This window comes from Piliocolobus tephrosceles, chromosome 3 (genome assembly GCF_002776525.5).
Source record: "Piliocolobus tephrosceles isolate RC106 chromosome 3, ASM277652v3, whole genome shotgun sequence".
Taxonomy (NCBI): domain Eukaryota; kingdom Metazoa; phylum Chordata; class Mammalia; order Primates; family Cercopithecidae; genus Piliocolobus; species Piliocolobus tephrosceles.
Genome location: NC_045436.1, coordinates 178,090,927 through 178,117,997, shown reverse-complemented (window position 1 = coordinate 178,117,997; position 27,071 = coordinate 178,090,927). Strand labels below are relative to the sequence as shown.

General features: G+C 56.3%; 1 protein-coding gene across 2 annotated transcripts in view; it reads right to left on the bottom strand.

The window, feature by feature from the left end:
* The window catches only part of WFS1 (wolframin ER transmembrane glycoprotein), a 36,898-nt gene that overhangs the window by 3,387 nt on the left and 6,440 nt on the right, over positions 1-27,071 (bottom strand). The window contains exons 2-7 of one of the 2 annotated variants that reach the window (XM_023206881.1): positions 26,220-26,456; positions 16,221-16,303; positions 14,273-14,417; positions 12,024-12,194; positions 11,430-11,510; positions 4,954-5,102 (exon numbers count right to left, since the gene is read on the bottom strand). In XM_023206881.1, coding sequence (XP_023062649.1) covers positions 4,954-5,102; positions 11,430-11,510; positions 12,024-12,194; positions 14,273-14,417; positions 16,221-16,303; positions 26,220-26,451 — 861 coding nt within the window. In that variant the 5' untranslated portion in view covers positions 26,452-26,456. The remainder of the gene's footprint in view (positions 1-4,953; positions 5,103-11,429; positions 11,511-12,023; positions 12,195-14,272; positions 14,418-16,220; positions 16,304-26,219; positions 26,457-27,071) is intronic. The other variant, XM_023206882.1, reaches the window with a different exon arrangement.

Sequence of the window (27,071 nt, the reverse complement as noted above, 5' to 3'; positions counted from 1 at the left end):
CACACGCCCATTCACACACACACGCAACCCACCCCTACACACACGTGTACACACACACAACCCACCCCTACACACACGTGTACACTGTCACACACAACCCGCCCCTACACACGCACATTCACACACACACACACACACGCAACCCACCCCTACACACACGTGCATACTCTCACACACACAACCCGCCCCTACACACATGCACACACACAGGCAACCCACCCCTACACACGCACATTCACACACACACAACCCACTCCTACACATGCACACATACACATGCAACCCACCCCTACACAATTCACACACAACCCGCCCCTACAAATGCACATTCACACACGCACATTCACACACGCAACCCACCCCTACACACGCACACACATTCACACAACCCACCCCTATACACGTTAATCCCTGTGTGGGGGCCTTCACACACACATTCACACACACATGACCCACCCCTACACACACGTGCATTCACACAGGTGCACACCCACCCTACACACGTGCACACACATGTACACACCCAGTCCTACACGTGCATCCTCACACATGCACACCCACCCCTACACACGTGCACATATGCACACCTACCCTACACGTGTGCACCTATACACACCAGTGCACGCCCCCCATGGTACTTATACTAGGCACACAATCCCATTCAGCCATGGCCAGAGGCTGCCCTTCCCCCACCTGTAGGTCCTGCTTCCCTGCTCTGCACACAGCGCTGAGGTCAGAAGCAGCTCTTGGCTTTCACCACAGCCAAGAGGAGCAGAGGACTGAGGGAGGCATGCTGGGAGCAGCATCAGGATGGGGTGAAGCAGTGCTGCTACCCAGGGCCGGCCCCCATGCCTGCCAGGTCTGTGCAGAATTCAGAAGCCCTGAGCCCTGCCAGAACACGGGGCAGCCAGGCAGAGGGACTGGAGGGGATGTGAGAGAAAGTGACCACGGTGCCATTGCTTATGCAGCATGGTGTGGCATACAAAGCAGGGTCTGGGCATCTTCAGAAGTGCCAGGGGCCTGGACCAACACCAGGAAGTGGACGCCTAGGGGGTGGCCCCACGGGGGTAGGGAAGCCTGGCTGCGTGTCCAGTGTCCACTGAGGGGCTACGTGACACAGCCAGGCTGGAGCACCGACAGACAAGAAGTGGCAGCTGCACCCTATGAGCTCAGGGCCTCCGGGAAGCACCAGCCCCCACAGATCCCCTGGGGCAGGCTTTCTCCACCCGGCCCACCACCGGGCCAAGGAGGGATCCCAGGTGAATGGCAACTGGGTGACACCACCAGAATGTGGCCCTCACCTGCCAAGAGCCTTGGCTGTCAGCTCTGGAGGACCAGAACACCAGGAAGCAACCGGAAGACTGAGTCTTCCACGGATGAGAGGGACAGGCTCACGGAGGAAATGGGAGTGTTGTGAGTGTTTGCATGCACATCTACACACACAGACTGAGCCTTCCACAGATGACAGGGACAGGCTCACGGAGGAAACGGAAGTGTTCAGGAGTGTGTGCATGCACAACTACACACATAGACTTGAGTCTTCCACAGAGGAGAGGAGAGGGGCAGGCTCGTGGAGGAAACGGAAGTGTTCAGGAGTGTGTGCATGCACGTCTACACGTATGGGGGGACAGCTCTGCCGCTTCGTATCTATTTGTGACAGTCCACTCAATCTCTGTTTTATAACAAGCAAATAAATGATTAAAGCAGCTAACAGCTGCCCCAGCTCTCTCTGGGGTCAACAGCCTTCTCCACGAGCAGAGAGGTGCTCACACTGCCAGGAGATGGCCAGGGGTGACTAGGGAAGACCAGGCACTACAGGGTTTGAGGGCATTTCCAATGCTTGCCAGAGAGCCAGAGGGCATTTATGAAAACCAACCTACTCCAGGGTTTGTCTGGGGCGAGCCCCTGGAGTATGACGCCAGGCCAGCTGGCTAAAATCAACAGCTAGAAATGAGTCAACATGTGCGTCAGCCGGCAGGCTGCTCAGTTAATCCCTGTGTGGGGGCCTTGCTAACAGCAGGACAACTAAAGGTGGCCCGGCCCGCCGCTGCTTACTACCACTGTCTCACGCACGACCGCCATGGTAGCAAGGGGGTGGCCTTGGTAAAAATTAATCTGAAATCCCATCTTACTCAAAGCCATGCACATTCTTTTGCCTAGAGGAATACATACAGCCACCTGGTTGAGAGGGCCTTTAAAAGACAAGGAAGATTCTAGAACATTGTCGGATGGCATCTTGCCTCTGCTCAGACAGTGTGGAGGGGCTGGCCATCCACCTGAACTCAATGACCAGGGAACGATTCTCTTTTTAAAGCCCCAATTTCTGCTCCCTGCAGTGTCCACTCAAGACCCTCCTCTGACATGGGATTAAAAAGTTCAGTCTCCTTTTCTGCAGAGAAGGTTCAAACAAATGCAACTCCGGAGACGGAAAAAGAATGAAATTTTTAAAATGAGTGAGGAGTCTGCTTCTATGAATAGAACACTGCAGAGCTCTCTGTCTGGGCCCGCGGTGATCAGCCCTTCTGCTGCCACGAGAAACCAGGAAGCACCATCACCACACAGGTGGCCGAGCGGACCCATGAAGAAGGCGGGCTGCGGAAGGGAGCCAAGACGAGATTCTGCTCAAACCTGTGGGCAAAAATGTTCCCGTGTCGGATTTTCCAATTATGTAACATTAAAAATGTTCGGATTTTAAGATATTATTAAGTTTGTTTTCAGAGGATTTTATCTACGATGACAGCTTGCACCTCCAGGCTCCAGAAGAGAACTGTGTGGAGTCTGGAACATTCTTTGTGGGAGTAAGCCTGGCTCACTAAGAGGCATCTGCCATTTTCACTTTGGGTGAAGACCTCTCTGTTCTGCAAACGGCTACTAAAAGCTGGGACAGCTCACAAGCATCTGCTTGTGACGATTCATTACCTCCCTCATAAGAGACTTCTAAGAAGACAAGCTGCAAAGGAATCAAAGTGCTCCGACAGCTTCAAAAACCGAAGGGAAACGGAGCCTTGTTTATTTCTTGTCAGAATAGTTTAAATCTCTCCCTTCTAAAAAGGACTTTCAGGCTGGACACAGGGTCTCACGCCTGAATCCCAGAAGTTTGGGAGGTCAAAGTGGGAGGCTCACTTGGCCCAGGAGTCTGAGACCAGCGCAGGCAACAATAGTGAGACCCCATCGCTACAAAATTGTTTCAAGCAATCAGCTAGGTGTGGTGGCCCAGGCCTGTCGTCCAGCTGTTTGGGAGGCTGAGGTGGAAGGGTGACTAGAGTCGGGCACATTAAGGCTGCAGTGAGCTGTGACCGTGCCACTGCACTCCAGCCTGGGCAACAGAACAAGACCCCGTCATTAAGTAACATAAATAGGACTTTCAGGTGCTACACAATATTGGACTCACCATCCATAAGTAGGTGACATAATTTTCCAAACAGGATGCATACGCGAGGAGGCGTTATTCTAATAGTACTTACACCAGACGGCATAAACTGGGACACCTGGGCCATGGTCGCCTGGCCCAAGGGTCTTCTCCAAGTTACCCTTTCACCTGTGACCCTCACTGGCATTTCGGGAATGTCTTTGCCAAAACCATGCCAGTACCCCAGCTTCCTCATCTCCCATTAGTAAGGAGATGACGGCACCCCATCTGTGAATATGCTTGCCTAGAGCCAGCTCTGAGCAGACTGTCAGTAAAAACCATGTGCTCCCTTGGTTCAAGTTCTTGGCCATCCTGGCCCATGTCTCAGAACTTCGGCAGACCGGTCAGTGTCACACCCTGGACATACAAGTGGGAGGAGCAGAGCCTTCCACCTGCAACCCTAGAGGACTTGCAGCTCTGGGCACTTGGGGGGCTCACAGGCAGACTCATCTGGCTCCGAGTCCCTGGAGCAGGGCTGTTGTGCCTGCTGCTCTCTGGGCTGAAGCCGCTCCTGCAGCACCTGGGCTCCTGCTCTTCCCCCTCAGAGGGTGGGCTTACTCTGACCCTCTCCCTGGCTCCAGGATGGTGACCTTTCAGCCTACTGCCTGCCTGACAGCTGGTGGCCCAACCATCTCCTGGTCCTGGCCCTGACTCATGCACCCATCTGAACACACTGATGGCAGTTCCCCCAGGTTCTCAGTCAGTTCAGAAGACAGAACCCCAGGGAGTCTGCCTGATGCTGCCCACAGGCACTGTGACAACCATCTGCTGGGGCCCCTTGTGCTGGCCTCAGCTTGGGGATCCTGGGTCATGAGGCCAAGCTTCTGGAAATCCTGGTGCTTTCTGCAGAGTGAGACAGGCACACATCTAATTGAACCATGCAAGCTGAACTGTGGGCAACTCTATGAGAGGCCATAGGGCCACAGGGCCAAGAAAACAAGCTGTCCGGCCCACATTGCTGGGCTTCCCACTCCCTGCTTTCCTCCTGCCGCCCAAGCTGCTCATGTCCTCCAGGTGTGCCCAATGTCACCCTGCACAAGTGCCACCCACCACGTCCCACACTGGCCTCGCTCCCTGAGCCCTTGCAGGTCCAGGGGCAGTGGGCGCCTCTGCAGGTCCTCCCTGGCCTGATGGACATGGGCATTTTATTTTGGGGGAAGGCATCTTCAAGGCACTGGCCTCCACTCTGGGCGTACACAGAGAAATCTGCTAAGTAACGAAGTCTAGATGGAAGTCGGCCTCCAGCCCGCCCCACCGCCCCCTACACTCTGCACAGAAAGACCCAAGGGCCCCGTGCTGGCCATCCCAGCACTCCTGCCCAACACCGCCCCTGGTTTCTGAGCCTGACAGCTCAGAAAAGGCCTCCCTCCCAAGGACACATCCTTATGAGGACAGATGATGTCCCAACGTACCAGCGGCACGGTGCTGGGACACTCTGATAGGCGAGAACCTCCTCACCTGCAGCTTCCTGGAAGGTGCCCTGCCTAAGGTGTGCGAGTCCTTGGGAGGCAGGCTCCAGCCTCAATGGGGTCTCAGTCACTCACCTTCAGGCGCAGTGGCAGGTCCTCAGGGCTCTTCCCCGCCAGCTCGTCGTCATCTTCGTCATCCTGCAGGAACAGGCTGCTGGGGATGATGCCCTTGGCGTACTTCTTAGTGATCTCCACAAAGTCATCCAGTGCGATGTAGTTCTTGGCTGAAGCATGAGAGAAAACAGCATGGGGGCCCCACACTGCAGCCCCACTGCCGCCCTATCACAGAGCAATGGGCTGGGGATGGTGGCGTGGGGCCGAGCTAAGAAAGGAGCTGAGTGGGTTCAGGTGGAGGAAACCCTTCCCTGGGCGGCCTGAGGGGTGAGGACCTGGCTGGGTGAGGAGGAAGGGGGCAGGTTTGCCGAGTGCCAGCCTCCACTCCTGGCCCCTGGGTGTGCTGTCCCCCACCCCAAGTGTCCCTGCCACTTACCCACACCTTTCACCCAGCTCACCTAGCAAGCCTCACAACCTGCATCTCCAGTGCATGCTGACAGCCTCCTCTACCTCCAGCCAGCATGTGGCTTCTCACAGCACAGGTGACAAGCCGCCCTGTAGGCCAGCACCCTACCAACTGCTCCAACCAACATGATCTGTGCCCTCAACCCCTCCGTTCAACATGATCTACCCAGGGCCTACTGTGCACCTGCTAACCGCTCCATCCAACAGGATCTGCCCATATCTACTATGTGCCTGCTAACACCTCCCTCCAACATGTGTCTGCCATGGGCCTGCTGCACGCCTGCTAACCCATCCATTCAACGTGCGCCCTGCCATGGGCCGACTTACCCCTCTGTCCAACATGTGTCTGCCATGGGCCTGCTACACGCCTGCTAACCCATCCCTTCAACGTGCATCCTGCCATGGGCCGACTTACCCCTCCCTCCAACATGTTCCACCAACAGCCTATGATGTGCCCACTGACCCCTCTACCCAACGTGACCCACTGAGAGCTACGCGCCCACTGACCCTCCATCCAACACGATGGCCAAGGAGGGCATGAGGCCCCTGAAGGACCCCAGCTGCCGTGGGCGAGATGGTGTCCAGGAGGCCTCCATGGGAAGGATGGGAAAGAAAGGACCACGCTGGGGCAGGGCAGAGGGAGACAAGCCAGGGTGCTGCAGAAACCCCAGGGAGGAGACAGGCTGCATCCAAGATGGCAGCCGTGATAGTGGGCGCTGACAGACCTCCTAATGGATCAGCTGTGTGTGCAAGAGGAGAGGAGTCGGGGCAGCACCCAGATGTAGCAGCAGCAAAGAGAGATGAGGCAGCCTTGGGGGGCCCACACAGGTGGCAGGTGGCACAGGCCTCAGCAGCTCACTGTAGACACCCGAGGTGTGAGCTGACCATGGGACAGCGAGGTTCAGGAGATGTGGAAGGAGCATGGGCAGGAGGCAACCTGGGCGGGCTGGGGGCTTGCGGGTTGAGGACGGCGTCTGACACACAAGAGTGGTCACCAATGCCACCCACATACTTCCCTACCAGGGCACAGTCCCTACGGGAAGACCCTGGTCCCCATAAGGAAGGCCCCGTCCTCATATGGATGAATATCTTGGGCAGGATGTCCTGTCCTGAGAGACAGAACATTAGTCTGGAGCAGCCAGTGTGCAGCAAGGGCCCCGGGCCTGGCCGGGGAGAGGGCTCTAAGGAGAAGAGCAGTCATCTTTGCCCACACTGCCGACGGATCAAGTCAGACAAGACAGGAAGTGACCGAGCAAGGAGGTCACTGATGGCCTGGATGAGCCGCTTTGGTGGAATAACGTGGGAGAGGCCTGAGACCACTGGAGGGGGGACGAGAGACAGGGACGACAGACACTCCTTTCTGGGAGTTCTGTTGGAAAAGCAGGCAGAGAAACAGGTGATGCCTGATGGGAACGTTCTGATGGAGGGGAAACAATGGGGGTGCTGGGGTCCCGTCCCTGAGGGCCTGGCGGAGCGGCCCCCAGGCTGGCAGTGCTGACTCCTAACTCACCCCCAGCAACAGACTGGGCCCAGCAGCAGGTGTGCCCGGCTCACCACAAACCCCTGTGGGAGTGGGAAGTGAGGTTGGGGTCTAGACTCTGCCTGCAGTGCCACCCAGGATGGAGACCCAGGCTGGGCTGCTCCTGCCCAGAGGCACCTCACTTCAGGACAGCAGGCACCATGCCACCTCAGTGGCAGGACACTGTCACAGCCTCTCTGGTCCTTGGGTTTCCGAGTCACAGATTTCTTCCCATTTCCATCTGAGGCGTTTCTTTGTCTCCCCTAAATGGAGCAGGAAACCAGCAGCCCAAGCACCATGCCCGCCCACGCAGAGGCAAGGGCTCTGACCACACCCTCTGGACAGTTTCTCACTGGCCCAGCGGGAAGGGGGGATCCGTGCTCCCACCTGTACTCTGCTCTACATGCCACAGAGGCTCCTAGGACAGGCAGGGTCCTTCAGTCCCCTCGTCTGATCATCTCGCTGTTCAGAAGGGGAAACTGAGACCCAGAAAGAAAAATGAGACCTGCCCATGTCACAAGAAGAGTCTGTGGCAGACCTGGGTCTTGGCCCAGGCCCCCACTGATACTGAGCCCCCGAGCCCCCCGCCTGTCTATCTTCTCCAGGACGGGAGCTCCCAGTGCCTCAGACTGCAGAGTCTACCCCACGTGAATGGAAGACAGTGAGGCTGGCCGGCTGCACCTGGAGGATGTGAAGTCTCTTCAATTCTTTGACCACAAACATCCCAAAGGCACCCCCAGTTCAGTGTGCCCCAGAGCTCTATCCCCCCGCCTAGGCTCTGCCCACTCTGTTACCTGCCTACCTACAAAGGGCCTACGCTGGGGCAGAGCCCCTTCCACACGCTGCTGGGTCTCCTGGGCCTTTGCTTATGCTGTTCCCTCTGCCCAGAGCCCCTCCCCTAACGCCCTCCTCATCCTTCCCCACTCAGGACTGTTTGGACGAACGGAGGCAAGATGGTGCAATTCCGGGTTCTTCATCCCCCCTCCCAACTCTTCCCGCGCGCGCGAAAATGCAGCCGATGCCCGGGAAGGTGCAGATCAACTGGGCATGCGCCAGGTGATGTCAATCCGAAGAGACCAAGATTTACCTGGTCGCACCTGTGGAACGCCCCCCGGACACGCCCGTGCCCCGCCTATTGCCCTCCCACTCCTAGAAAAGCCCCTCTCGCCATTGAGTCACGTGGCCTTCTCACAGCCCCACTCCTGTCGGGATGTCGGGACTGTGGGAACTCCGTCCGAGAGCTTCACTGGGGGGACTCTGTCGGCCTCCTTTGCTGGAGGCCGATAGACTTCTCCCCCACACCTTAGGTTACCAAAATAAATGTGCAGTTTTGCTCCTACACTTGCCTACCCGCTGGTTCTTTTGCGCCCGCTGGGCTGGTCTTAGAAAAACAAATCAGTTGGTGCCGAAACCCGGGAGGAGACCCCTCCTCAGGCCTCTAGGGGTTGAGGAACCTCCTCCTGCTTCCACACCACAGACGGACCAGGACCTGAGACCTGCTTCCCTCACTCTCATGGCCTCTCTGGGGTAAGTGCCCTTGTCTCCTCTTTACCTCCCTCGGCCAAAATCCTGTGCAGGTCCGAGGTCCCTTTGGAGCCACCAAGTGGCTCGGGAGACCCGTTCAGGACGGAGACGTCCGCCTGAAGGTAATCTCCACTTTGGCTTCAAGAGCCTCCAGTCTGTCTCTGCTGGTTCCAAAGGACGCTTTGAAGCCAGGCAGAGATCCACTTCCATTTCCATTGTGTCCATTGTGTAAGTAAAGAGTAAACAAACGGGAACCCCCCCAGTCTCTGGGGTAAGTGCCCTTGTCTCCTCTTTACCTCCCTCGGCCAGTAATCCTGTGCAGGTCCGAGGCCCACTTTTGAGCCACCAAGTGGCTCGGGAGACCCGTTCAGGACGGAGACGTCCACCTGAAGGTAATCTCCACTTTGGCTCCATGAGCCTCCAGTCTGTCTCTGCTGGTTTCAAAGGACGCTTTGAAGCCAGGCAGAGATCCACTTCCATTTCCATTGTGTCCATTATGTAAGTAAAGAGGAAACAAATGGGAAACCCTCAGTCCAAATTTCCAAAGAGCACCCCCTTAGGGTGCCTCCTAGCCAATTTAAAAACCTTACAGCTTGAACAAGACCTTAGGAGGAAGCGGTTAATTTTCCTTTCCATTGTGGCGTGATCGACCTCAGCAATTTCTGCCAGCGGCTAGGCAAGTGGTCCGAAATTAATTACATACAAGGCTTTTGGGCCTTAAGCTCTCGTCCCTATACTCCTCCTTCTCTCCACCCCCTTCCTTCCTGCCCAGACTCCTCCTCCTCCCCCCATCCAGACTCCTTCTTCCTCCTCCTTATCTACTAGTAATCCACTCGGTTCCATGCCTCCTTCGGGGCCTCCAACTGGCTGTCTTGAGTCCCCTATCTCTGCCCACACCCTCCTACAGTGTTAGCGCCTTTGCAAGAGGTGGCTGGGGCGGAGGGGGTGGTCAGAGTACATGTCCCTTTTTCATTGGCCGATCTTTCCAAAATTGAGAAGCGTTTAGGTGATTTCTCAGCTAATCCTACCATATACACAAAGGAATTTAGATACCTTTGTCAGGCCTATGACTTAACTTGGCATGACCTCCAGGTTATCCTAACCTCTACCCTAAACTGATTGAGGTTCTAACCCAGTATACCCAGTTAGATCCGGCCTCCCCTACAGGGGCCACCATTTTGGCGTCTTATTTCATTTCCCTAGTTAAATTAGCCTTTAAGGTCTATAACTCCAGAGAGGAGACGGCAGGCTCGCCTCAAACAGAAGTTACAGCTCCTAGCAGTGGCTTTACAGCCCAGTCGTAACCCCAGACCAGAGAGCACACACCCCACAGACTCCAAAGCTACAAAAGGAGCCTGTTATAAGTGCGGCAAGGCAGGACACTATGCCAACAGGTGTCCACTTGGGTCCCCGAGCCCCAACGCAGCCTTGCTATAAGTGCAAGGCATCAGGGCATTAGGCCAGTGAATGTCCTAACCCTCATCCACCAGCAACCCCCTGCCCTGCTTGCCAGCAGGGAAGACACTGGAAGTCTGATTGCCCCACCCTGAGAACAGGTGCTGTGTCTCGTGACCCCCTTTCCCAGGATCCTGGGAGCTCCTTCCAGCTCCTACATCTGGACGACGACAACTGAAGGTGCCGAGACTCGGGGACTCCCATCACCCTCGCCGAGCAGCGGGTAACTCTCCTGGTAGCGGGTAAGACAATTAATTTTTTAATCGACAGCGAGGCTACCTATTCTCTTCTGCCGTCCTTCTCTGGACTTAGCCTTCCATCCAATATCTCTGTAGTAGGAGTAAGCGGAAAGCCATCCACTCCACGAAAAACTCCACTCCTTAATTGCTGCCTGGCCAACAACTACTTTACGCACTCGTTCCTCATTCCCAGCTAAAAAGGGCCCCTACCGAAAGCAATCAGTGGAAATCAGTTTGGCTTTCCCCCACTCGCCTCAAACTTAACTAAATTTTCTTAACTATCTCATACTCCCAAACCTTGCCAGGACCATCCTTCTGGGTTTTGCCCATATTCCAACAAATGCTTCCATTCCTCATTCCTATACTAATACTGTGCCTTATTTTATTTTTCATCCGTGTGTCCACATACCAACCATAGGCCCCGACCTTAACAATGCCCCTTAACAGCAGGAAGTAGCCAGATAGACCACGGCGCCCCTTTATCACTATTATCAATAAAAGGTTGGATTGTTTGGACGAACGGAGGCAAGATGGTGCAATTCCGGGTTCTTCATCCCCCCCTCCCAACTCTCCCCGCGCGCGCGAAAATGCAGCCGATGCCTGGGAAGGTGCAGATCAACTGGGCATGCGCCAGGTGATGTCAATCCGAAGAGACCAAGATTTACCTGGTCGCACCTGTGGAACGCCCCCCGGACACGCCCGTGCCCCGCCTATTGCCCTCCCACTCCTAGAAAAGCCCCTCTCGCCATTGAGTCACGTGGCCTTCTCACAGCCCCACTCCTGTCGGGATGTCGGGACTGTGGGAACTCCGTCCGAGAGCTTCACCGGGGGGACTCTGTCGGCCTCCTTTGCTGGAGGCCGATAGACTTCTCCCCCACACCTTAGGTTACCAAAATAAATGTGCAGTTTTGCTCCTACACTTGCCTACCCACTGGTTCTTTTGCGCCCGCTGGGCTGGTCTTAGAAAAACAAATCAAGGACTCCCCCACTGGTCCCCACCCCTAGTATTTCCCTGTCCAGGAGGGACTGGCACATCATGGTTTCTGTCCTGTGCATGCACTCGAAGTGGGCAGTGTCCACTCCCAGCATCCAGAACACTGACCCCCAAATGGACCGCCTGAGATCCAAGCAGGGCCAGGATGGGGTCACACAGGAAGGAGAGGTCACCCTGCAGGCGTGGGCCGGGAGGCATGGGTCAGACGGGGCAGGCCAGGATGGGGTCACACAGGAAGGAGAGGTTGTCCTGCAGGCGTGGGCCGGGAGGCATGGGTGAGACGGGGCGGGGCTGCACTCACACTCGCTGCTGACCAGGCGCTCCAGCATCCGCCTCTGCTTCTGCAGGGACTTGGGCACAGGGCCTGGCTGCACCCCTCCATCTGCAGGGGACAGGGTGGATTAACAGTCAGACAGGCTGACCATCCCCTCGTGCCCTGCAGCCCACCAGAAACTGATGCACTGTTCCCAGGGCACACCAGTTCCAGGGGCATCCTACGTTCTGGGGATCACAGGGCCCCAGGGCAGGCAGTGCAGGGGCCACCACACCTCTGCACCTCCAGCTGCTAGGGTGGACTCCACACCCTGTAGTGTGCTCCCACTTGGTGATGGACACAGTCCGTCCCATTGGTAGACGTGTTCACAGAGCACTGGGCAGAATACCCTCTGGTTTGCTCAATGAGTGAGCACTGGAGTCAGGGCAGATGCTGTCAAAATGCCACCCACACACCTCCCTACTAAGGCATGGTCTCTACAGGAAGGTTCTGGTCCCCTGGTCCCCACAAGGAAGGCCCATGTCCTCACAGGGAAGGTCCCGGCTCCTGTGGGAAGACCCAGCCCCTGAGGGAAGGTCCTGGCCCTGTGGGAAGGCTGACGCCCAGGGTGAATCCGCGCACCGTGCTCGTTGACCTGGCCGACATTCTCCAGCAGCTCCGCCACAGCCACCTGCTTCTTCTTCTTGGGGTTGAGCTTCCAGTACATGACCAGGGCTGCCTTGCGCACGGCCCTCTCCAGGTCGGTCTCGGAGGAGAGTTGCCTCACTTCCCGTTCGTTCTCGGATGTGATGCCTGAGGGACAGGATGTGGTCAAGGCCTTGAGTGCCCTGCCTAGAGCTTTCAGGGCCACTCTGACTCCGCCAACTCTGCCTGGAAGGCTTTCGAGGGAGACTCATACAAGGTGTCAGGACGTGGTTACCAGGGAAGGATGGATGGACACCTGGCCCAGGAGGACAGCGCACCATGCCCCTGCTACATCCACTGTCCAGCTGGGAGGCCAGGCTGGTCTCGCGGCAGACAGCCCCGAGCGCCCCCTATGTGGTGGCGGGAAGGAGGCAGCCTCTTCCTGTTCCTCCTGTTCCCATTTCACCCTCCCAGAAGGTGCTGCTATCCCCCTCTCAGAGGTGCAGACACCGAGGCACAGGCCTGTGTTCTGGCCCACCCAAGGTCACACATTCAGAAAGAGGCAGAGCTGTCTTGAACCCACGGTGGTCTCACTGCAGTCACAAGCCTGGGTGCACTGGCAGGGCTACCCCTGTGTCCACAGAGCTTTCCTCTGTCTCACACACAGCTCAGCTCTTTCTAAGGAAGGCTCGGACAGCAGGGAGAGGGAGAGCAGGTTTTACTGCTGGTCAGCAGCTACCTTCCTCCCTTTACCCTCAACGGCCTGGGACACCCACACAACCCAGTACAGGGCAGGAGGACTCACATGGAGATCCTTTTGAACATTTCCCAAATTTTCCATGTGAGCATGTATTTCTTTTCAAATCAGAAAGCACAACTGCACATCAGAAGGTGTGTGCAGCTGGGGGGAAACACAGGGGGCCAACCAGCCTCCTCCCTTGCACGCCCTGCTCCAGCAGCCTCTGGGGTATCCCTGGCTCCTGACAATGACCTGTGTGGGCCGCCTGAGCCCCCTCCAGATCATTCCACCTGCTCTGGAATCAGGAGGCCGGACTGGTGAGAAATTATGGCTAACAATGCTATTGTTAGTTTTTTCAAAACCATCAGTTTAATTTTCAAAGAAAGACTCTATATAGTAAATGTAACTCTTAAAATATTATGATACAAGCCAGGTGCAGTGGCTCACGCCTGTAATCCCATCACTTTGGGAGGCCAAGGCGGGTGGATCACCTGAGGTCAGGAGTTTGTAACCAGCCTAGTCAACATGATGAAACCCTGTTTCTACTAAAAATACAAAAATTAACTGGGGTGGTAATCTCAGCTACTCAAAAGGCTGAGGCAGGAGAATTGCTTGAACCAGGGAGGTGGAGGTTACAGTGAGCCAAGATCACGCCACTGCACTCCAGCCTGGGTGACAGAGACTCCATCTCAAAAAACAAACAAACAAAAAACAGAAGACAATACACCAAAATATGGGAGCTGCTTCTGGGCTTCAAAGTTATGAGTAATTTGTATCTTTATGTTTTCTACATATTCCAAGTTTTCTATGATAAGCATTAAATACTTATACAAAGGTCTCATTACAAAAAATACCTTTGTGACACCCACTTTCATCTTTCCCTGAGACATGGAACCTTCAGGAAGCACACTGCCCCACGGCACCAGGTACAGCCACTTCCCTTGCGCAGGACAACGTCCTAACTGAGCACCCGTGGCCTGAGCTGCATCCCTTTCCTCTCCCGCCTCTCTGTTTGAAAGAGATTATCTTTGAAGGGTCAGCCTGCCTCCTCCCAAAGTGAGCACACCTGCCCAGGTCTGCGTGGGCCCACAGGCCCTCAGCTGGTCCGCCCAGACTGGATGGACGTCAGCTCAGGGGCATGGGCCGCTCTGACTGCAGGTCACATCACAGTCTCCAGCTTTGCCTCAGGGAAGCTGCCTCTCAGCTGAACCCAGGATCGATGTCTCCGTTTGGATCAGAACCCAGCAAGGAAGCAGGATGTACAGTTACCACTTGGAGACAACAACACAAGCCAAACAGAATGAAAATGGCTTGGTCTGTTAAATATCCCATGGTAGGTCCAGAAACAGTGTCTAAAATGACAAGGCCACCAGCAAAAACAGAAACTGAAATTTCCCAACAGCATCACCGGCATTAGGTTTGGTAACATTTTAGTTGTTCAGTTAGCAAGCAGCATTACAAGCTGCTCAACCCTCCAGAGGCTGTTCTAAGCCTCAGGCAGACTCACCCTTTCTGTCCGCCAAGCACCGGCGAAGCAGCTTCACAGCCTCCCGCCGGCCCTGCTTTGCAGCGAGGACCAGCCAGTCCACAGCAGTGCAGCTGTTGAGTTCTTCATCCATGTCACCGGCCAACTGCAGGTAGTGCTTCCCCACCTGCAAGACAGACACCAGTCAGCCTCCAGCTTCTCAGACCCTCTCCCACCCCATGCTCCCAGCCAGCTCACCTCCTTTCACCCACTTCCCTTTGTCACCCAGGCCAGGAAGGAAGGGGCGGAAATGGGGTCACACCAGGCATGTCCACTAGGCTAGGCCCTGCTGAGCCTCCGGCCACTCGCTCCTCCTCAAAACAAGGTGAGGAAGGTGTGGCCACCCCATCCACACAGTGAAGGAGTCATCACGGGCTCCGACTGGTACAGGTTCTCTTCCTTGAGTTGCTCCTGCCTGCCGAGGCTCAACATCAGTGCATGGAAACCAGAACCATGACTGGGTCCTTTACACCTCTCAAAACAGTCAGGGGACCACAGAAAGCCAGGGCTGGAGAGAAGCCTAGAGCTAGCCAGGGGTTGGCACTGGCCCACTGCCTGCTTTTGCAAATAAAGTTTTATTGAAATACAACCATAACCACTCATTTGCATGTTGTCCATGCTGCTTTTATGTGCTCCACAGCAAAGATGAGCAACATGAGAAATTGTGCGGAGTCCAGAATATTCACTATCTGGCCCTTTGCAAAAAAAAAAAAAAGTCCCTGCTAAAATGGTTCAATCTTCTCATTCTACAGACGGAAAAGTGAGGCCCGGGGCACAGAGAGCCCATAAAAGGGCTCACTGCTCCCCCAGCCTCCAAATGCCCGGGCAAATGCATGTCGGAGGAACTTTTAAGTACAATATGGCTGTGAGGTCAGGAAAGAATTTCTTTTGAGATGGAGCCTCACTGTGTTGCCCAGGCTGGAGTGCAGTGGTGTAATCTCAGCTCACTGCAGCCTCCACCTCCTGGGTTCCAGTGATTTTCCTGGCCCAGCCTCCTGAGTAGCTGGGAGTACAGGTGTGCACCACCACATCTGGCTAATTTTTGTATTTGTAGTAGAGACACGGTTTCACCATGTTGGCCAGGCTGGTCACGAACTCCTGATCTCAGGTGATCCACCTGCCTCGGCCTCCCAAAGTGCTGGGATTACAGGTGTGAGCTGCCACGCCTGGCCAGAAATTCTTCATTTATAGTTTTGCATCGAAGCTTTTCTCCTCTTTAGGGAGAAGAGGGGGTGGGAAACTGCTCAGGAAAACTGTGGTCACCTGCTTGAGTCCTGTGCAAGGGGACAGAGTGAGGTGGTGAGAACTTGCCTCCACAGAGAACACAGGACCCCTGGCTACCTCCTGTCTCAGCCTACTGTTGGCTTCTCCCCTTACCGTAATTCAAAATCATTGTATTTCTGTGTCTGTCTACTTGGGTTTTTTGGGTCTACTTCTTCCACTAACCTGTCACCCATGAAGACAGGGCCACATCACGTCCCTAGCACTGGCACAAAGCCCAGCCCGTGGCTGATGCTGAGTTAATGGTCACTGCTCTGAGGGCCCTGTGCACACAGCTAACAGCCAGGTGAAAGGCCAGTCAGGGAGACAAGAGTGTGCAGCATACACAGTGTATGTTGGGGGGGTGGCACAGAGCAGGCAGCCGCAGGAAGCCAGGAGGTCATCCTGGAGGAGGTGATGCCCAAGATGAGGTGTGAGCTGGACAAAAGGGGGATGAGCGCTGCTCCCCAGAGGGGTGCCATGAGGAAAACTGGCACAGTGAACATGGGCACCCCACCAACATGGGGCTCAAGCGGGGTAGGGTGCATCATGCTGGCTCCTGACCCCAATCTCAGGCACCAACACTTCTCTGTGGGCTGTGGAGCTCGTGGCCAGGCCCGTTGTGCTGGGGGCAGTGTCCTGAAGTCCCCGCCGGCACTGCAGTCCTCACCTCAGTCTGTGCCTTGGGGTCCCCGGCCTTGGCCTTCTCCAGGATTTCTTCAAAGGGGATTTCCACGTCTCCTTTTGTAGGTCCTTTAACACAGAAGAAACACACACACATGTCACAAAGCCAACTTTGTCGCTTGTCAGAAGGACGGAGGGGACGGCAGGAGGGTCTTCAGATCTGCTGCTGCTCGTCACCTTCAAATCCAGGCCAGGAGTACAGACAGACACAGACACAGAGAGGGAAGATGCCCAGAAAGTCACTGCTTGCCTTCCAATCACAAGCAGCCCCGAGCAAGCTGAGCAAACTCTACGCGGTGGGGCGGTTCAACAGCAATTCGAAGCTCTTGGGGCGGGAGGCACGGGAAGGAGGGGAGCACAGAGCCAAGTCCCACCATTACGCCCCTTGGCTTAGGCCTGCTCCAGCTGGGGCTCTAGAAAGATCCAAGGACTCAAGTTTGACAGCCCATGACCTAAAGAATACAAAGAACCTGCATCCAAAGCCTGGCACCCCAACAGATCAAGTTCATGTTTTCCATGATCGTACCAACATAAAACATATCTTTTGGAGATTACAATCAGTGTATATACATCTTGATATTACCTTTTCCTTCTTAGAAGTGAACGCCTTAGTCTGTTCGAGCTGTTGTAACAAAAATATTAATACCATAGACCAATGCTGGTGGCTTACAAACATCAGAAATGTATTCCTTTCAATTCTGGAGACCGGGAAGTCCAAGACCATAGTGTTGCAGACTCCGTGTCTACTGAGGGCCTGTTTTTTGGTTCAGGTCTTCTGGCTGCGTCCTCACAGGGTGGAAGGGGCAAGGGAGCTCTCTGAGGTTTCTTTTATAGGGGCACTAATTCCACCGTAAAGCCAATGCTCATGATTCATCACCTCCTAACACCATCGGACTGGGGGTGAGGATCTCAGCACATGTATCTGGGAGAGACACAAACTTTCAGTCCACAGCAGTGGATTGTCCTTTGGTTTCCCACGATACGCTGCAGTCAGTTCACCGTTTTGGTGGCTCCTAGATCTGTCAAGGAGACACAGTAAAGTTACTGGGCCTCTCCTCTCCTCTCCATCAGGTCCGTAGGTTGCTTCCGATAACCTCTTGTTTTCCACAATGGTGCCATGAACCGTTTCTTTTCTTTTGGGAAGTCATTTTCCTAGCACAGGTTCTCCAGTTGAATTATTAGACCAAGGTCCAAACATCAACTACAGTTCGTGCTGTATTTTACTTCCTAAGAAGTTATCTGAATGTACAAAAGCATCATGCAGTCTTACCCATTTCACCCAAGCCTGGCTGACAATGGGACAGGCTGCATGGTTCCCAGTAACACCACATCGAGGACCAGCCTTTCTGGTCCAATTCACCCAGGGCCTTCCCAGAACCATCCCGTGCCAGGCTCTGAACCGGCTCTGTAGCACCAAATGCTGCCTGGCCACTGCTTTCAGAGGACCCAGGTGTACGGGAGACAGGACTCCAGTGGGAGACAGCATGGGACGTGGCCAGGTGCAAAGGCAGAGAGGAGGGCCACACCCAGTTTGCAGAGGGCAGAGGGAGGCTGGGACAACTCAAAGTTGCAGGCGGCAGGTGAGGTTCACCTTCACCACTCACAGGTGAAGCTGTGCGGGTGAGACACGCATTTGCAGAAGGGAAGAATTAGATGGATTCTTCACAAGCTCTTGTGGTCAGGCACATGCACTCCAGCCCTCTGGATGGGCAACTCGCCAACACAACGGCCCCTCTCTCTGGATGCCCCTCCCCCGACGCCCCTGTCCCTGGCCACCCCTCTCCCTCGATGCCGCTTTCCCTGGACACCGCTCTCCCTGGAAGCCCACCTCCCTGGATGTACCCCTCCCTAGAGGCTCCTCTCCCTGGATGCCCCTGTCCCTGGAGGCCCTTCTCCTTGGTCACCCCCCTCCCTGGACGACCCCTCCTTGAATGTCCCTCTCCCTGGACATCCCCTCCCTGGACGTAACTCTCCCTGGACGCAACTCTTGCACAGAGTTTCGGGCTCGGCTTCCTTGCTGGGTTCCTCAAGGACGTTGCTCAGAGATGGCATCAGGTCCCGCAGGGCAGCCCTTTTCGACACCACCCTCCCCAGAGCCCCGAGGCCTTGGTGCTCCCTGAATCCATCAAGGACAGTTCTCCCTCCTTGCTGCCGTCGCCCCGCCAGTCCCCCAGTGTGCTTTCTGGTTGCAGGCTCAGCAGCAGGCTCATGATTCCTAGAGGAACTGCAGACACAGAGCCTGCAGGCACCAAGGCCATGGGCCCACACAGCAGCGTGAACGATCACAACGACACAGACCCACATGTGGATCCACGCTCAACAATAAGGTGCTGTGTGACTTGGTGCAGGTCACATCACTGCTCCGAAGCAGCTTCCATCTGATCGTTAACATCAATCTGATACGATGGTTTATGATGAAAAGAGATGCTTTGCAGTGAGTGGTCCAGAGTTGCCATTCACAAGAGGAGGCTTTCTCTTCCCTCCCCACTTCCCCAGGACACCCCAGGGCCGTTGCTGTGCTTCTCACCACAACGCCAGCACCTCTCATAAATTCAAATCTCTTTACTTGACCAAGTCACAAGCCATATTATTCTTCCCTTTAAAAAAAAGAAATCAAAACATGGAAGGTCCAAGCCTGTGTGGTTGTCTAAAGAGATTCTTCCAGTCCGTAATTAATTTTTCACAGATGTTATTCATAGCCTGACATTTCTTTTTTTCTTGAGATGGAGTCTTGCTCTGTTGCCCAGGCTGGAGTGCAGTGGTGTGATCTCGGCTCACTGCAAGCTCTGCCTCCCGGGTTCACGCCATTCTCCTGCCTCAGCCTCCCAAGCAGCTGAGACTACAGGCGCCCGCCACCATGCCCGGCTACTTTTTGGATTTTTAGTAGAGACGGGGTTTCACCGTGTTAGCCAGGATGCTCTCGATCTCCTGACCTCATGATCTGCCCGCCTCAGCCTCCCAAAGTGCTGGGATTACAGGCGTGAGCCACTGCGCCCAGCCAATAGCCTGACATTTCAAGGCATCTCCCCAATATATAGAATCTTTTTTTTTTTGAGACGGAGTCTCGCTCTCATCGCCCAGACTGTAGAGCAGTGGTGTGATCTTGGCTCACTGCAACCTCTGCCTCTCGGGTTCAAGCGATTCTTCAGCCTCAGCCTCCTGAGTGGCTGGGAAAAAAGGCGGCCACCATCACACCCGGCCAAGTTTTTTGTATTTTTAGTAGAGACGGGGTTTCACCATGTTGGCCAGCTAGTCTCGAACTACTGATCTCAGGTGATCCTCGTGCCTCAGCCTCCCAAAGTGCTGGGATTACAAGTGCGAGCCACTGCGCCCGGCCCAGAATCTCACTGAGGTGGACAGACACCCTCTTCATTACTCCAGTTTCCATATGGCAGTGGTGGGCTTGTCCTGAAGACCAATTAACTTAGTCCATGAAGCAGGAGCCTTCGTGGGCTCAAAGGCAAATTCCAGCATGCTCACTGCTCAGTGCCAGAAAGATCACCCACACCCCCAGAGGCCGGCTGCATCAGTGTGGACCACCTAGGCCCATGAAACACACGTTTTTCTGTGTGCTCGACCTCCGTTCCTTGCTTTTTCTGATCACTGCACCTTGATGCCCCTTTTGGGAAACGCCCCCACTCTCATGGTCTGGGTGGCACTGCCCCGTCCCCTGTGCTGCACAGAAGGCCTGCACCCCCACCTGGCCAATCAGAGTTGCCAGGTCATCTCCCTGACTACAGCACCTGGTTCAGGGATGGACATGGCCCAACAGGGTTTGTGTTAGAACTGCTGGGAAATGGGCTTTCACCTTCTGCTGATCTTGGCACATGGATGCCAGCTTGAGCTGTGGACGGTCACCCTGTGGGCAGAGTCCCTGAGAGAGAGGCAGCACAGGAAAGCAGAGTGGAATGGGGGCGGGGCGAGTACTTCCTGATGACATCACCCGAGCCCCTGGACCCAGTCATGCCTGAAGCAAGCTACTCTAGGCTCCGCAGATCCACGGCCTCATCAACCCCTTGCTCCTCTACTTTTTTGGCTTCTGTCAACTTACATTGAGATTTTGTCACTTGCAACTAAAAGGGTCCTGAATCTAATTCATTCTTTGAAAGTCTGCCTATTAATCACAAAACAGCAGTGTGATCAGAGCTGGATACCATGGGCAGGTCTCCTTCCCTCTGTGAGGTTCCATGGAGAACACCCGTCACCTTTTTAATTATTTGTCATGCACAGGCCCTATGGATTTGAGAGATTCATGGATGTCATGCAGAATCAATCAATGACCCTCACTTTCTCAGGCACTATCTAGGGCCTCCTCCAGGATGCGCCCCTTCCCAGCACAGCCCACTGCCATTTCTTGCTGGAACCTGGGTCATCGTCCACCGTCTATCACAGGTTCCGCCAGCCTTTGTGGATGCCATCTATGTCCATGGGTCTCACCCATCTTGCCCCCAGCTTCCACTACGGCACTGGACAGTACACAGCGAGCAGATGTGGGGAGGAACAACGGGGATCCCAGGAGGGAGCCACTGCAAACAGGGCCTGCAGCTGCCCTCTCTTCTCCCCAAATCCTAGCGTAGTCCAGGATACACACCACCTGCCTGGCTGAGCAGCTGAACTGCCAAGCTCAACTCCCTGACTTAAACAGATATTCTGCAGAAAGAGAAAAGGATGGAGAGAAGGCTTCTTCCCAAACACAGAACATCAAATCCACCCAAGGGGCAGTGGCTGGGGCCCCTCTCCCCAAACAGCTGGCTCCAAACTTGCACAAAATTCTCCCAGAGTGGGCTGGGAGTAGGGCAGCTGGCTTCCACCTTCACATTACTGATGCATCCAGACATGCTTCTATAGTGTTTAAAATTTTTGGATGTATGTCAAACGCTCTTAAGAGTGCAATCTTAGGCATGGAGTAAATAAATACAATGTAACCCTCCCAAATCTAAGGGTGCTGCTGCCCTCTCCCTGCCTCACTGGTCCTGGGCAAGCCCTTGACCTCCACGATCTCTCTGCTCCTCTTGTGACGCCCACAACAAGGGGCTGTGTCAAAGGGAAAGGTGGAAAGAAAAGAGGATGTGCTGTGTGCTGTCATCATCCCTGTGCCAGAGACAGGGCACAGGGTGGTGGCCTCGCACCACCGGGGCATCCCCCACACGGGGAAGCTGAGGTCACCCTGCACTATAGGCATCCCGTCAGCCTCTGGGACACTGACAATGGTTCGTGTGAATGAACAGGCTGAATGGTCCTCAGCCCTCTCTTCCCAGGGCTGGCTGAACTCTGAGGTGGGAACAGGGCGGACAGTGGCCTGGAGGCCCTGGCAGGGAAGGTACCCTTCTAACAGGCCCTGCCCAGGGGCGTTGGACTGGGCCCCCATCGCTGACCCAGTGGACCTTTCCTGAGCAATGGCCAAACGCCAGTCTGGGGTGCCAGGAGCCAAGGGCACCAAACTGAGAGGCAGGACTCCTGAGCTCACCACAGCCCGCCCTGGGCCAGGCGAGAACGAGCACGTCCACCCGCGAGGGTTGGGGCTGGGTACACGACTGTAGACTTCACTCGCAGTGGGAGGCTTCCTGGAGGTGATGTCTGAGGCTTGGAGCACAAGTAAGACAGGCACATTGGCAAGTTCCCAGAAGACTGAGCCTCACCAGATCCTGCGGCCAGTCCTTACAGTGTGGTGTGGGGGGCTCAGCAGGAGCACAGCGACCAGATGGGCCAGGTCAGGATACAGGACAGACGTGACAGCTGCTTCCTAAATAAGCAAGGGCAGGTGCCCCAGCAGCCAGCACAGCCCCAAGCAGCACCTCCTGCTGTGCCTATCCCCAGGGCAGCGGGGGCTCCACGCACTCCCACATCTGCGTCAGAGCCCCAGCCCCCGCTGGGCCCCCCTGCAGCCCCCATCTAAGACTAAGCTCGCACCCCGCTGGGAACCACCCCCAGGACCCTACCTCCTGCTGTGCCACCACCGTCCACCTGGCAGCCCCAGCCAGAAACCTAGAGGCCACCCTGGCTTTCTCCCCTCCCTGTCTACCTGTCCCTCAGCCTTCCTGTGGCCTGGCTACTCCTCTCTGCTCCGCCTCCTGGCTGGCCTGTAATATAAACAATACATCTGACAGCTGAGGCCCACTCACAACAATCCCCTCTCCCTTCCCTGACCCTCAGGACCCTCCTTGGCCTGGTTGACCTCTTGACACCATGGCCAATTCCTCATGGGTCTTGGGTGCCCTCTGCTGGGCTCCTTCTCTGCCCAGGGTGCCCTCAGTGTAGGAGCTGGGGTGCCTGCTTTCCCCACGCCCGAAGGCCCTTCTTCGTCCCTCACTCAGCGGCTCTGGCTGGCAGTGCAGCCTCGGTCAGCATTGGTGGGTGCTTCCTGGTGGGGTGCACCTCCTCCCCAGGGCTCCTGCTCCTGCCCATATCTGTGTCCCTGTGGCTGCCAAAGCGATCCCCCTACCCCCAGTGGCTGGAAGGCCTGGCAGATTCAGCAGCCATGTGGGCTGGCCGCCCACCGGGGTCAACAGAAAGGGCATGTGACTGCCCCAGAGTCTCACAGTGAGCTGGGCCACCTCATAGTAGGATGGGCCCCCGGTCAAGGTGGTGGCAGCACTGCTGTAGAGACTTGTAGAGATAAGACTGCTGCTCGGAGACGGAGTGGCAGGTACGGCTCGGAGAGTTCCCGAATCTCGCCTCCTTCCTCCTCCACCAACCCCAGGCCGTGTCCTACCAGTAGACCTGTGAATAACCGAGGCAGCAAGAGAGCTAAGGGCTGCACAGTGGAAGGGGTGGGGCCTCGGCTGGTGCCCAGGAGGCCTGAGTGCCCACCAGAGCCACATGCTTAGCACACACTTAGCACAGGCTAAGCACATGATAGCCACAGCACGCCCAGCCTGAAGCTTTCCTTCCTCCCACCTGTACCAGGCCCGTCCCTCTGTGCATCTGAGCCTGCCCTTTAGCCCCAGGGCTAAACAGAACAGGCCCAGAACAGACTTTCTGCCAGGGCGTGGACTCGCACAGCGGTGTCATGGTGGCTGAGTGGCCTGGTGTCAGCTCTAGGTCTCTGTGCCTGCTGATCACCTAGGACCAGGTGTGACCAGCCCAGCTTTATTCTCTTGTTGAGCAGAACAACAGGTTCCCCCAGGGCTGAAGACAATACCGAGGTGATCACAGGACTCACTACAGCTACCTGTGATACCTGTGAAGAAACAGCCCCCCCGCCCAACAGCCCTGGGGCAGCCATGGACAGGCAGGTGCTGGCCCTGGTCCACTGGCACATCACTTGGGCTGCTGTCAAAAATCAGAACAGATAACACTTCTCAGCACACGGGCATCCACACTCCACACAGGACAGTTTACCCTCCCAGGGCTGCCATGAGGAGTCACGCCCTGGCACAGGGACGCCCAAGAGCCTCACAGCTCCCTGCGGTCTCCTTTCTAGCCCGAGTCACTGTTTTCTTTACCTGTCTGGGCCCAGGAGCCCCTGAGTTTCTAAGCCCTGACCCATCGGCAGTGGTTCCCCAGGTGGCAAGTGACTTGCCAAGGCCACAGGGCCAGCATGGGAAGGAAGTGTGGGGCTCCAGCCCCGTGAAGTTTCTGAAGCAGCCCCGCCCCAACCTTGCGGAATGGAGGGCTGAGAAGGGGGTCAGTTCCTCAGGGAGGCAACCAGAGAAGGGCGACCCCAAGGCTGCTCTTCTCCTGTTTCCCAAGTGTACAGGACAAGGAGCAGCTCAGATGGGCCTCCGATGGTGCCTCCTCCAGGCAGTCTTCCTGATGCCCTGAAGAGTGACCAGGCTCTCCTGGGGGGCCCCTAGGGGACTGCAATGTGGGCTGTCTCCTGTGCTGCGCTTAGCCCCCAGAATGTAGTTCCTTGTTCACTCCTGTCTCCCATCTTGCTCAGGGCTCCTGGAGGGCAGGCCTGAGCCTTCACTCCTGTCACCAGGGCCTGGCCAGGCACTGGTCTAGGGACAGGCCAACCTGCTCTGTGCACTTCTGAGCCTGTGACATGGGGATCCCTGGGCACAGCTGACCTGAGGTCCATAGTGAGCACAGGCTCCAGGATATGTTCAAATCTCCCCTCCACCCTTCACCAGCCGTAGGACGCCGGGTCATCTGCTTAAGCCCTCTATCCCTCGGTTTCCCATCTGAAAAATGGGGCAGCAGCAGAGCCTGCCCCCCAAGGCTGTTAAAGAAGCAAGTGGGCTAATGCCCTAAAAAGATGCCTGGCTCAGGGACATTTCAGTTAAATAGCCACCCTTGTTGTCACCTGTTGGTATGTTAACTGATGCTCACCCATCTATGTTGGCTGGACAGGGGAGCTAAATAACAGACTCTCGCAGCAGCTGCTACTGGCAGGGACGCTGGGCCCTGCCCTCCCTGTGGCCATTGGGCATGCAGGGCCAGGCCTGCTGTGGCCACATCAGTGACCAGTGACTGGGAGACGGGACACCCACTGCCCCCAGCTGCAGGTCCGGTGTTGGGGGCTGGGCTCTCAGGCAGCGCCCTGGGCTTGCTTTTCGCCACCCCCACATTGGAGACAGACACCAAACAAACCACAGATGCTTCCTGACTTTTCTTATCTGAAACACACACAGTCTTGGACTCCGTCCTTTGCAGGCTGTTCTCACTACCCAGATTGAAACCAAGCTTCCGAGCCCTGGTCTCTGTTCCTCCGAAGCCATGAGGCTGGGCCCAAATCCCGGGGTCAGGCCCCGTCCACCCAGAGGCCTCCAAAACAAAGCGGAGGAGCACGGTGATCTTTTAAGGAGATGCAAAGACAAACAGGGCCCAGGGCCACGGTGTGATTCTGAGGGCGCGTCCAGCATGAGCGGTACATGGGAGTCTCAGTGCACTGCGACCACAGCAGGGAGGCCCCACGGCCCTGCCAGTGAGGTGACTGGAACAAGAAGGAAACCTGGGCCACTCGAGCGCCTCGTCTCTCACCCTCTGGGTCACTTGGCAAGTCACCTAGACTTAGTGCCTGAGTTTCCTCTCTCAGGACGGCCATGAGGAGTCCCGCTCTGGCACATGGACAAGGCTGGTGTACACAGCAGGAACTCACCATGGATCTGGGGCTTCTGCATGGGCAGGAGGGGCAGTGATGAGCTGGGACTGAGCCTCCCTGGCAGCGGCCTCTCTAGCAAAAGTGGAGGCTGACTGAGGCCTAAGTGAGCTGGAGAAGGTGCCCGGGGCTGGACTCCTCTGGCTCACACCCACCACCCTCACACCGCCACCTGGGAACCAACAAGCCTGTCAGGTCTGCCTGTGAACACCCAGGGCCTCAGTCAGCTCTGCTTTGAACACCCAGGGCCTCAGTCAGCTCTGCCTGTGAACACCAAGGGCCTCAGTCAGCTCTGCCAGTGAACACCAAGGGCCTTATCTCTGCTTGTGAACACCCAGGGCCTGGTCAGCTCTGCCTGTGAACACCAAGAGCCTTAGTCAGCTTTGCCTGTGAACACCCAGGGCCTCAGTCAGCTCTGCCTGTGAACACCAAGGGCCTTATCTCTGCTTGTGAACACCCAGGGCCCCAATCCCGCCTCAGGATGGAGGTGAAGGGCGCCCCTCCCTCACAAGTCTCCCTCAGGGAGAGGAGAAACTCAGCACCAAGGGCTTCGCCCGCATGTGGCCTCACTCCCGACGGTGTGGCTGTCACCTCTGGCCTGCCACCCTAGTTGGTTACAGAGGGCCCGTGAATTTACTCCACACGTTTGGATGCTGTTGCAAACGGAAATTGTGAAATGCTGCAGAGGCCCTGGGAAGAGAAGGACTGCAGAGGGGTGGGGGCACCAGCACCACCTCGAGTGGGTGCCACACAGGTGACAGGTGCAAGGCTCGGAGGAGGTGGGTGGCCCCAGCGGACGGATGCCTGTGCACAGCATGGGAGCTGCACAATGCTGAATTGCAGGGGACCTGGCGGGGGGACCTTCCAGGAGTGGCTGGACCCCGTTCCCACCCAGCTATCCCTGAACAGCCCCAGCCTGGGCTTCCCAGCCTGCCCCCTTACCGGTGCCGTCTGCTCTCTCCCGGCTCCTGGTGTGCTGGGCCTGGGGCTCAGCGGCGGCTGCTGCGTCTCTAACACCAGGGCCAGGGCCAGCCTGGGGTCCGGGGGCTCGGGGCTTTTCATTCCTCTCCTGCTCCAAGGAGGCTGTGGCATTGAGTCGGGAACGTGCCTGGGGCTGCGGTGCTGACGGGGGCTGTGGGCAGGAGGGGCCCAGTGGAGCAGCGTCGGAGTCCATCCTGCCTGGAAGAAAAGTCAGGGTCAGGCCCACCCAGCACCGGCAGAGCCCGCTCTGGCACTTAGTGTCTGCTGGAGATGGAAAAGCAGAGGGAGGCAGGCGGGGGCTGCCAGACACTCCATACAGGACCTCGCGAACACTCAGCACAGCCCCCGTGGGCCAGCCCTGCTTCCAGGGAGGAAACCGCGGGACGACACTCACCCATGCGACTCCACGGATGGTGCGGCACTTACAATCTCAGACCGGCAAGTGCCGAGGCCTGGAGTCCCTGCCTCACCGGCCATGAGCCACACAACCCTGACCTTCCCTCATCCAAGAAACGGGGATGATGATAGCAACAGCCAGAGATCACCCGTGTGGAGCCCGGCTGCAGGGGGCTGAATTGGGCCCCACAACATGTGTCCACCAACGTCTGTGAACGTGCACTTAGTTGGAAAAACAGGTCTTTGAAGACATACTTAAGGATCTTAAAATGAGATCAGCCTGGAGAAGGGAAGCCCTGGCTCCAACAGCTGATGGCCTATAGGAAGAGGAGGGTAACAGAGCCACGTGGAGAGGGGTGACAGCGGGCAAGGAGAAGGAGGACCACTGGCCACTGCCAGAAGCTGGACAGAGGCGAG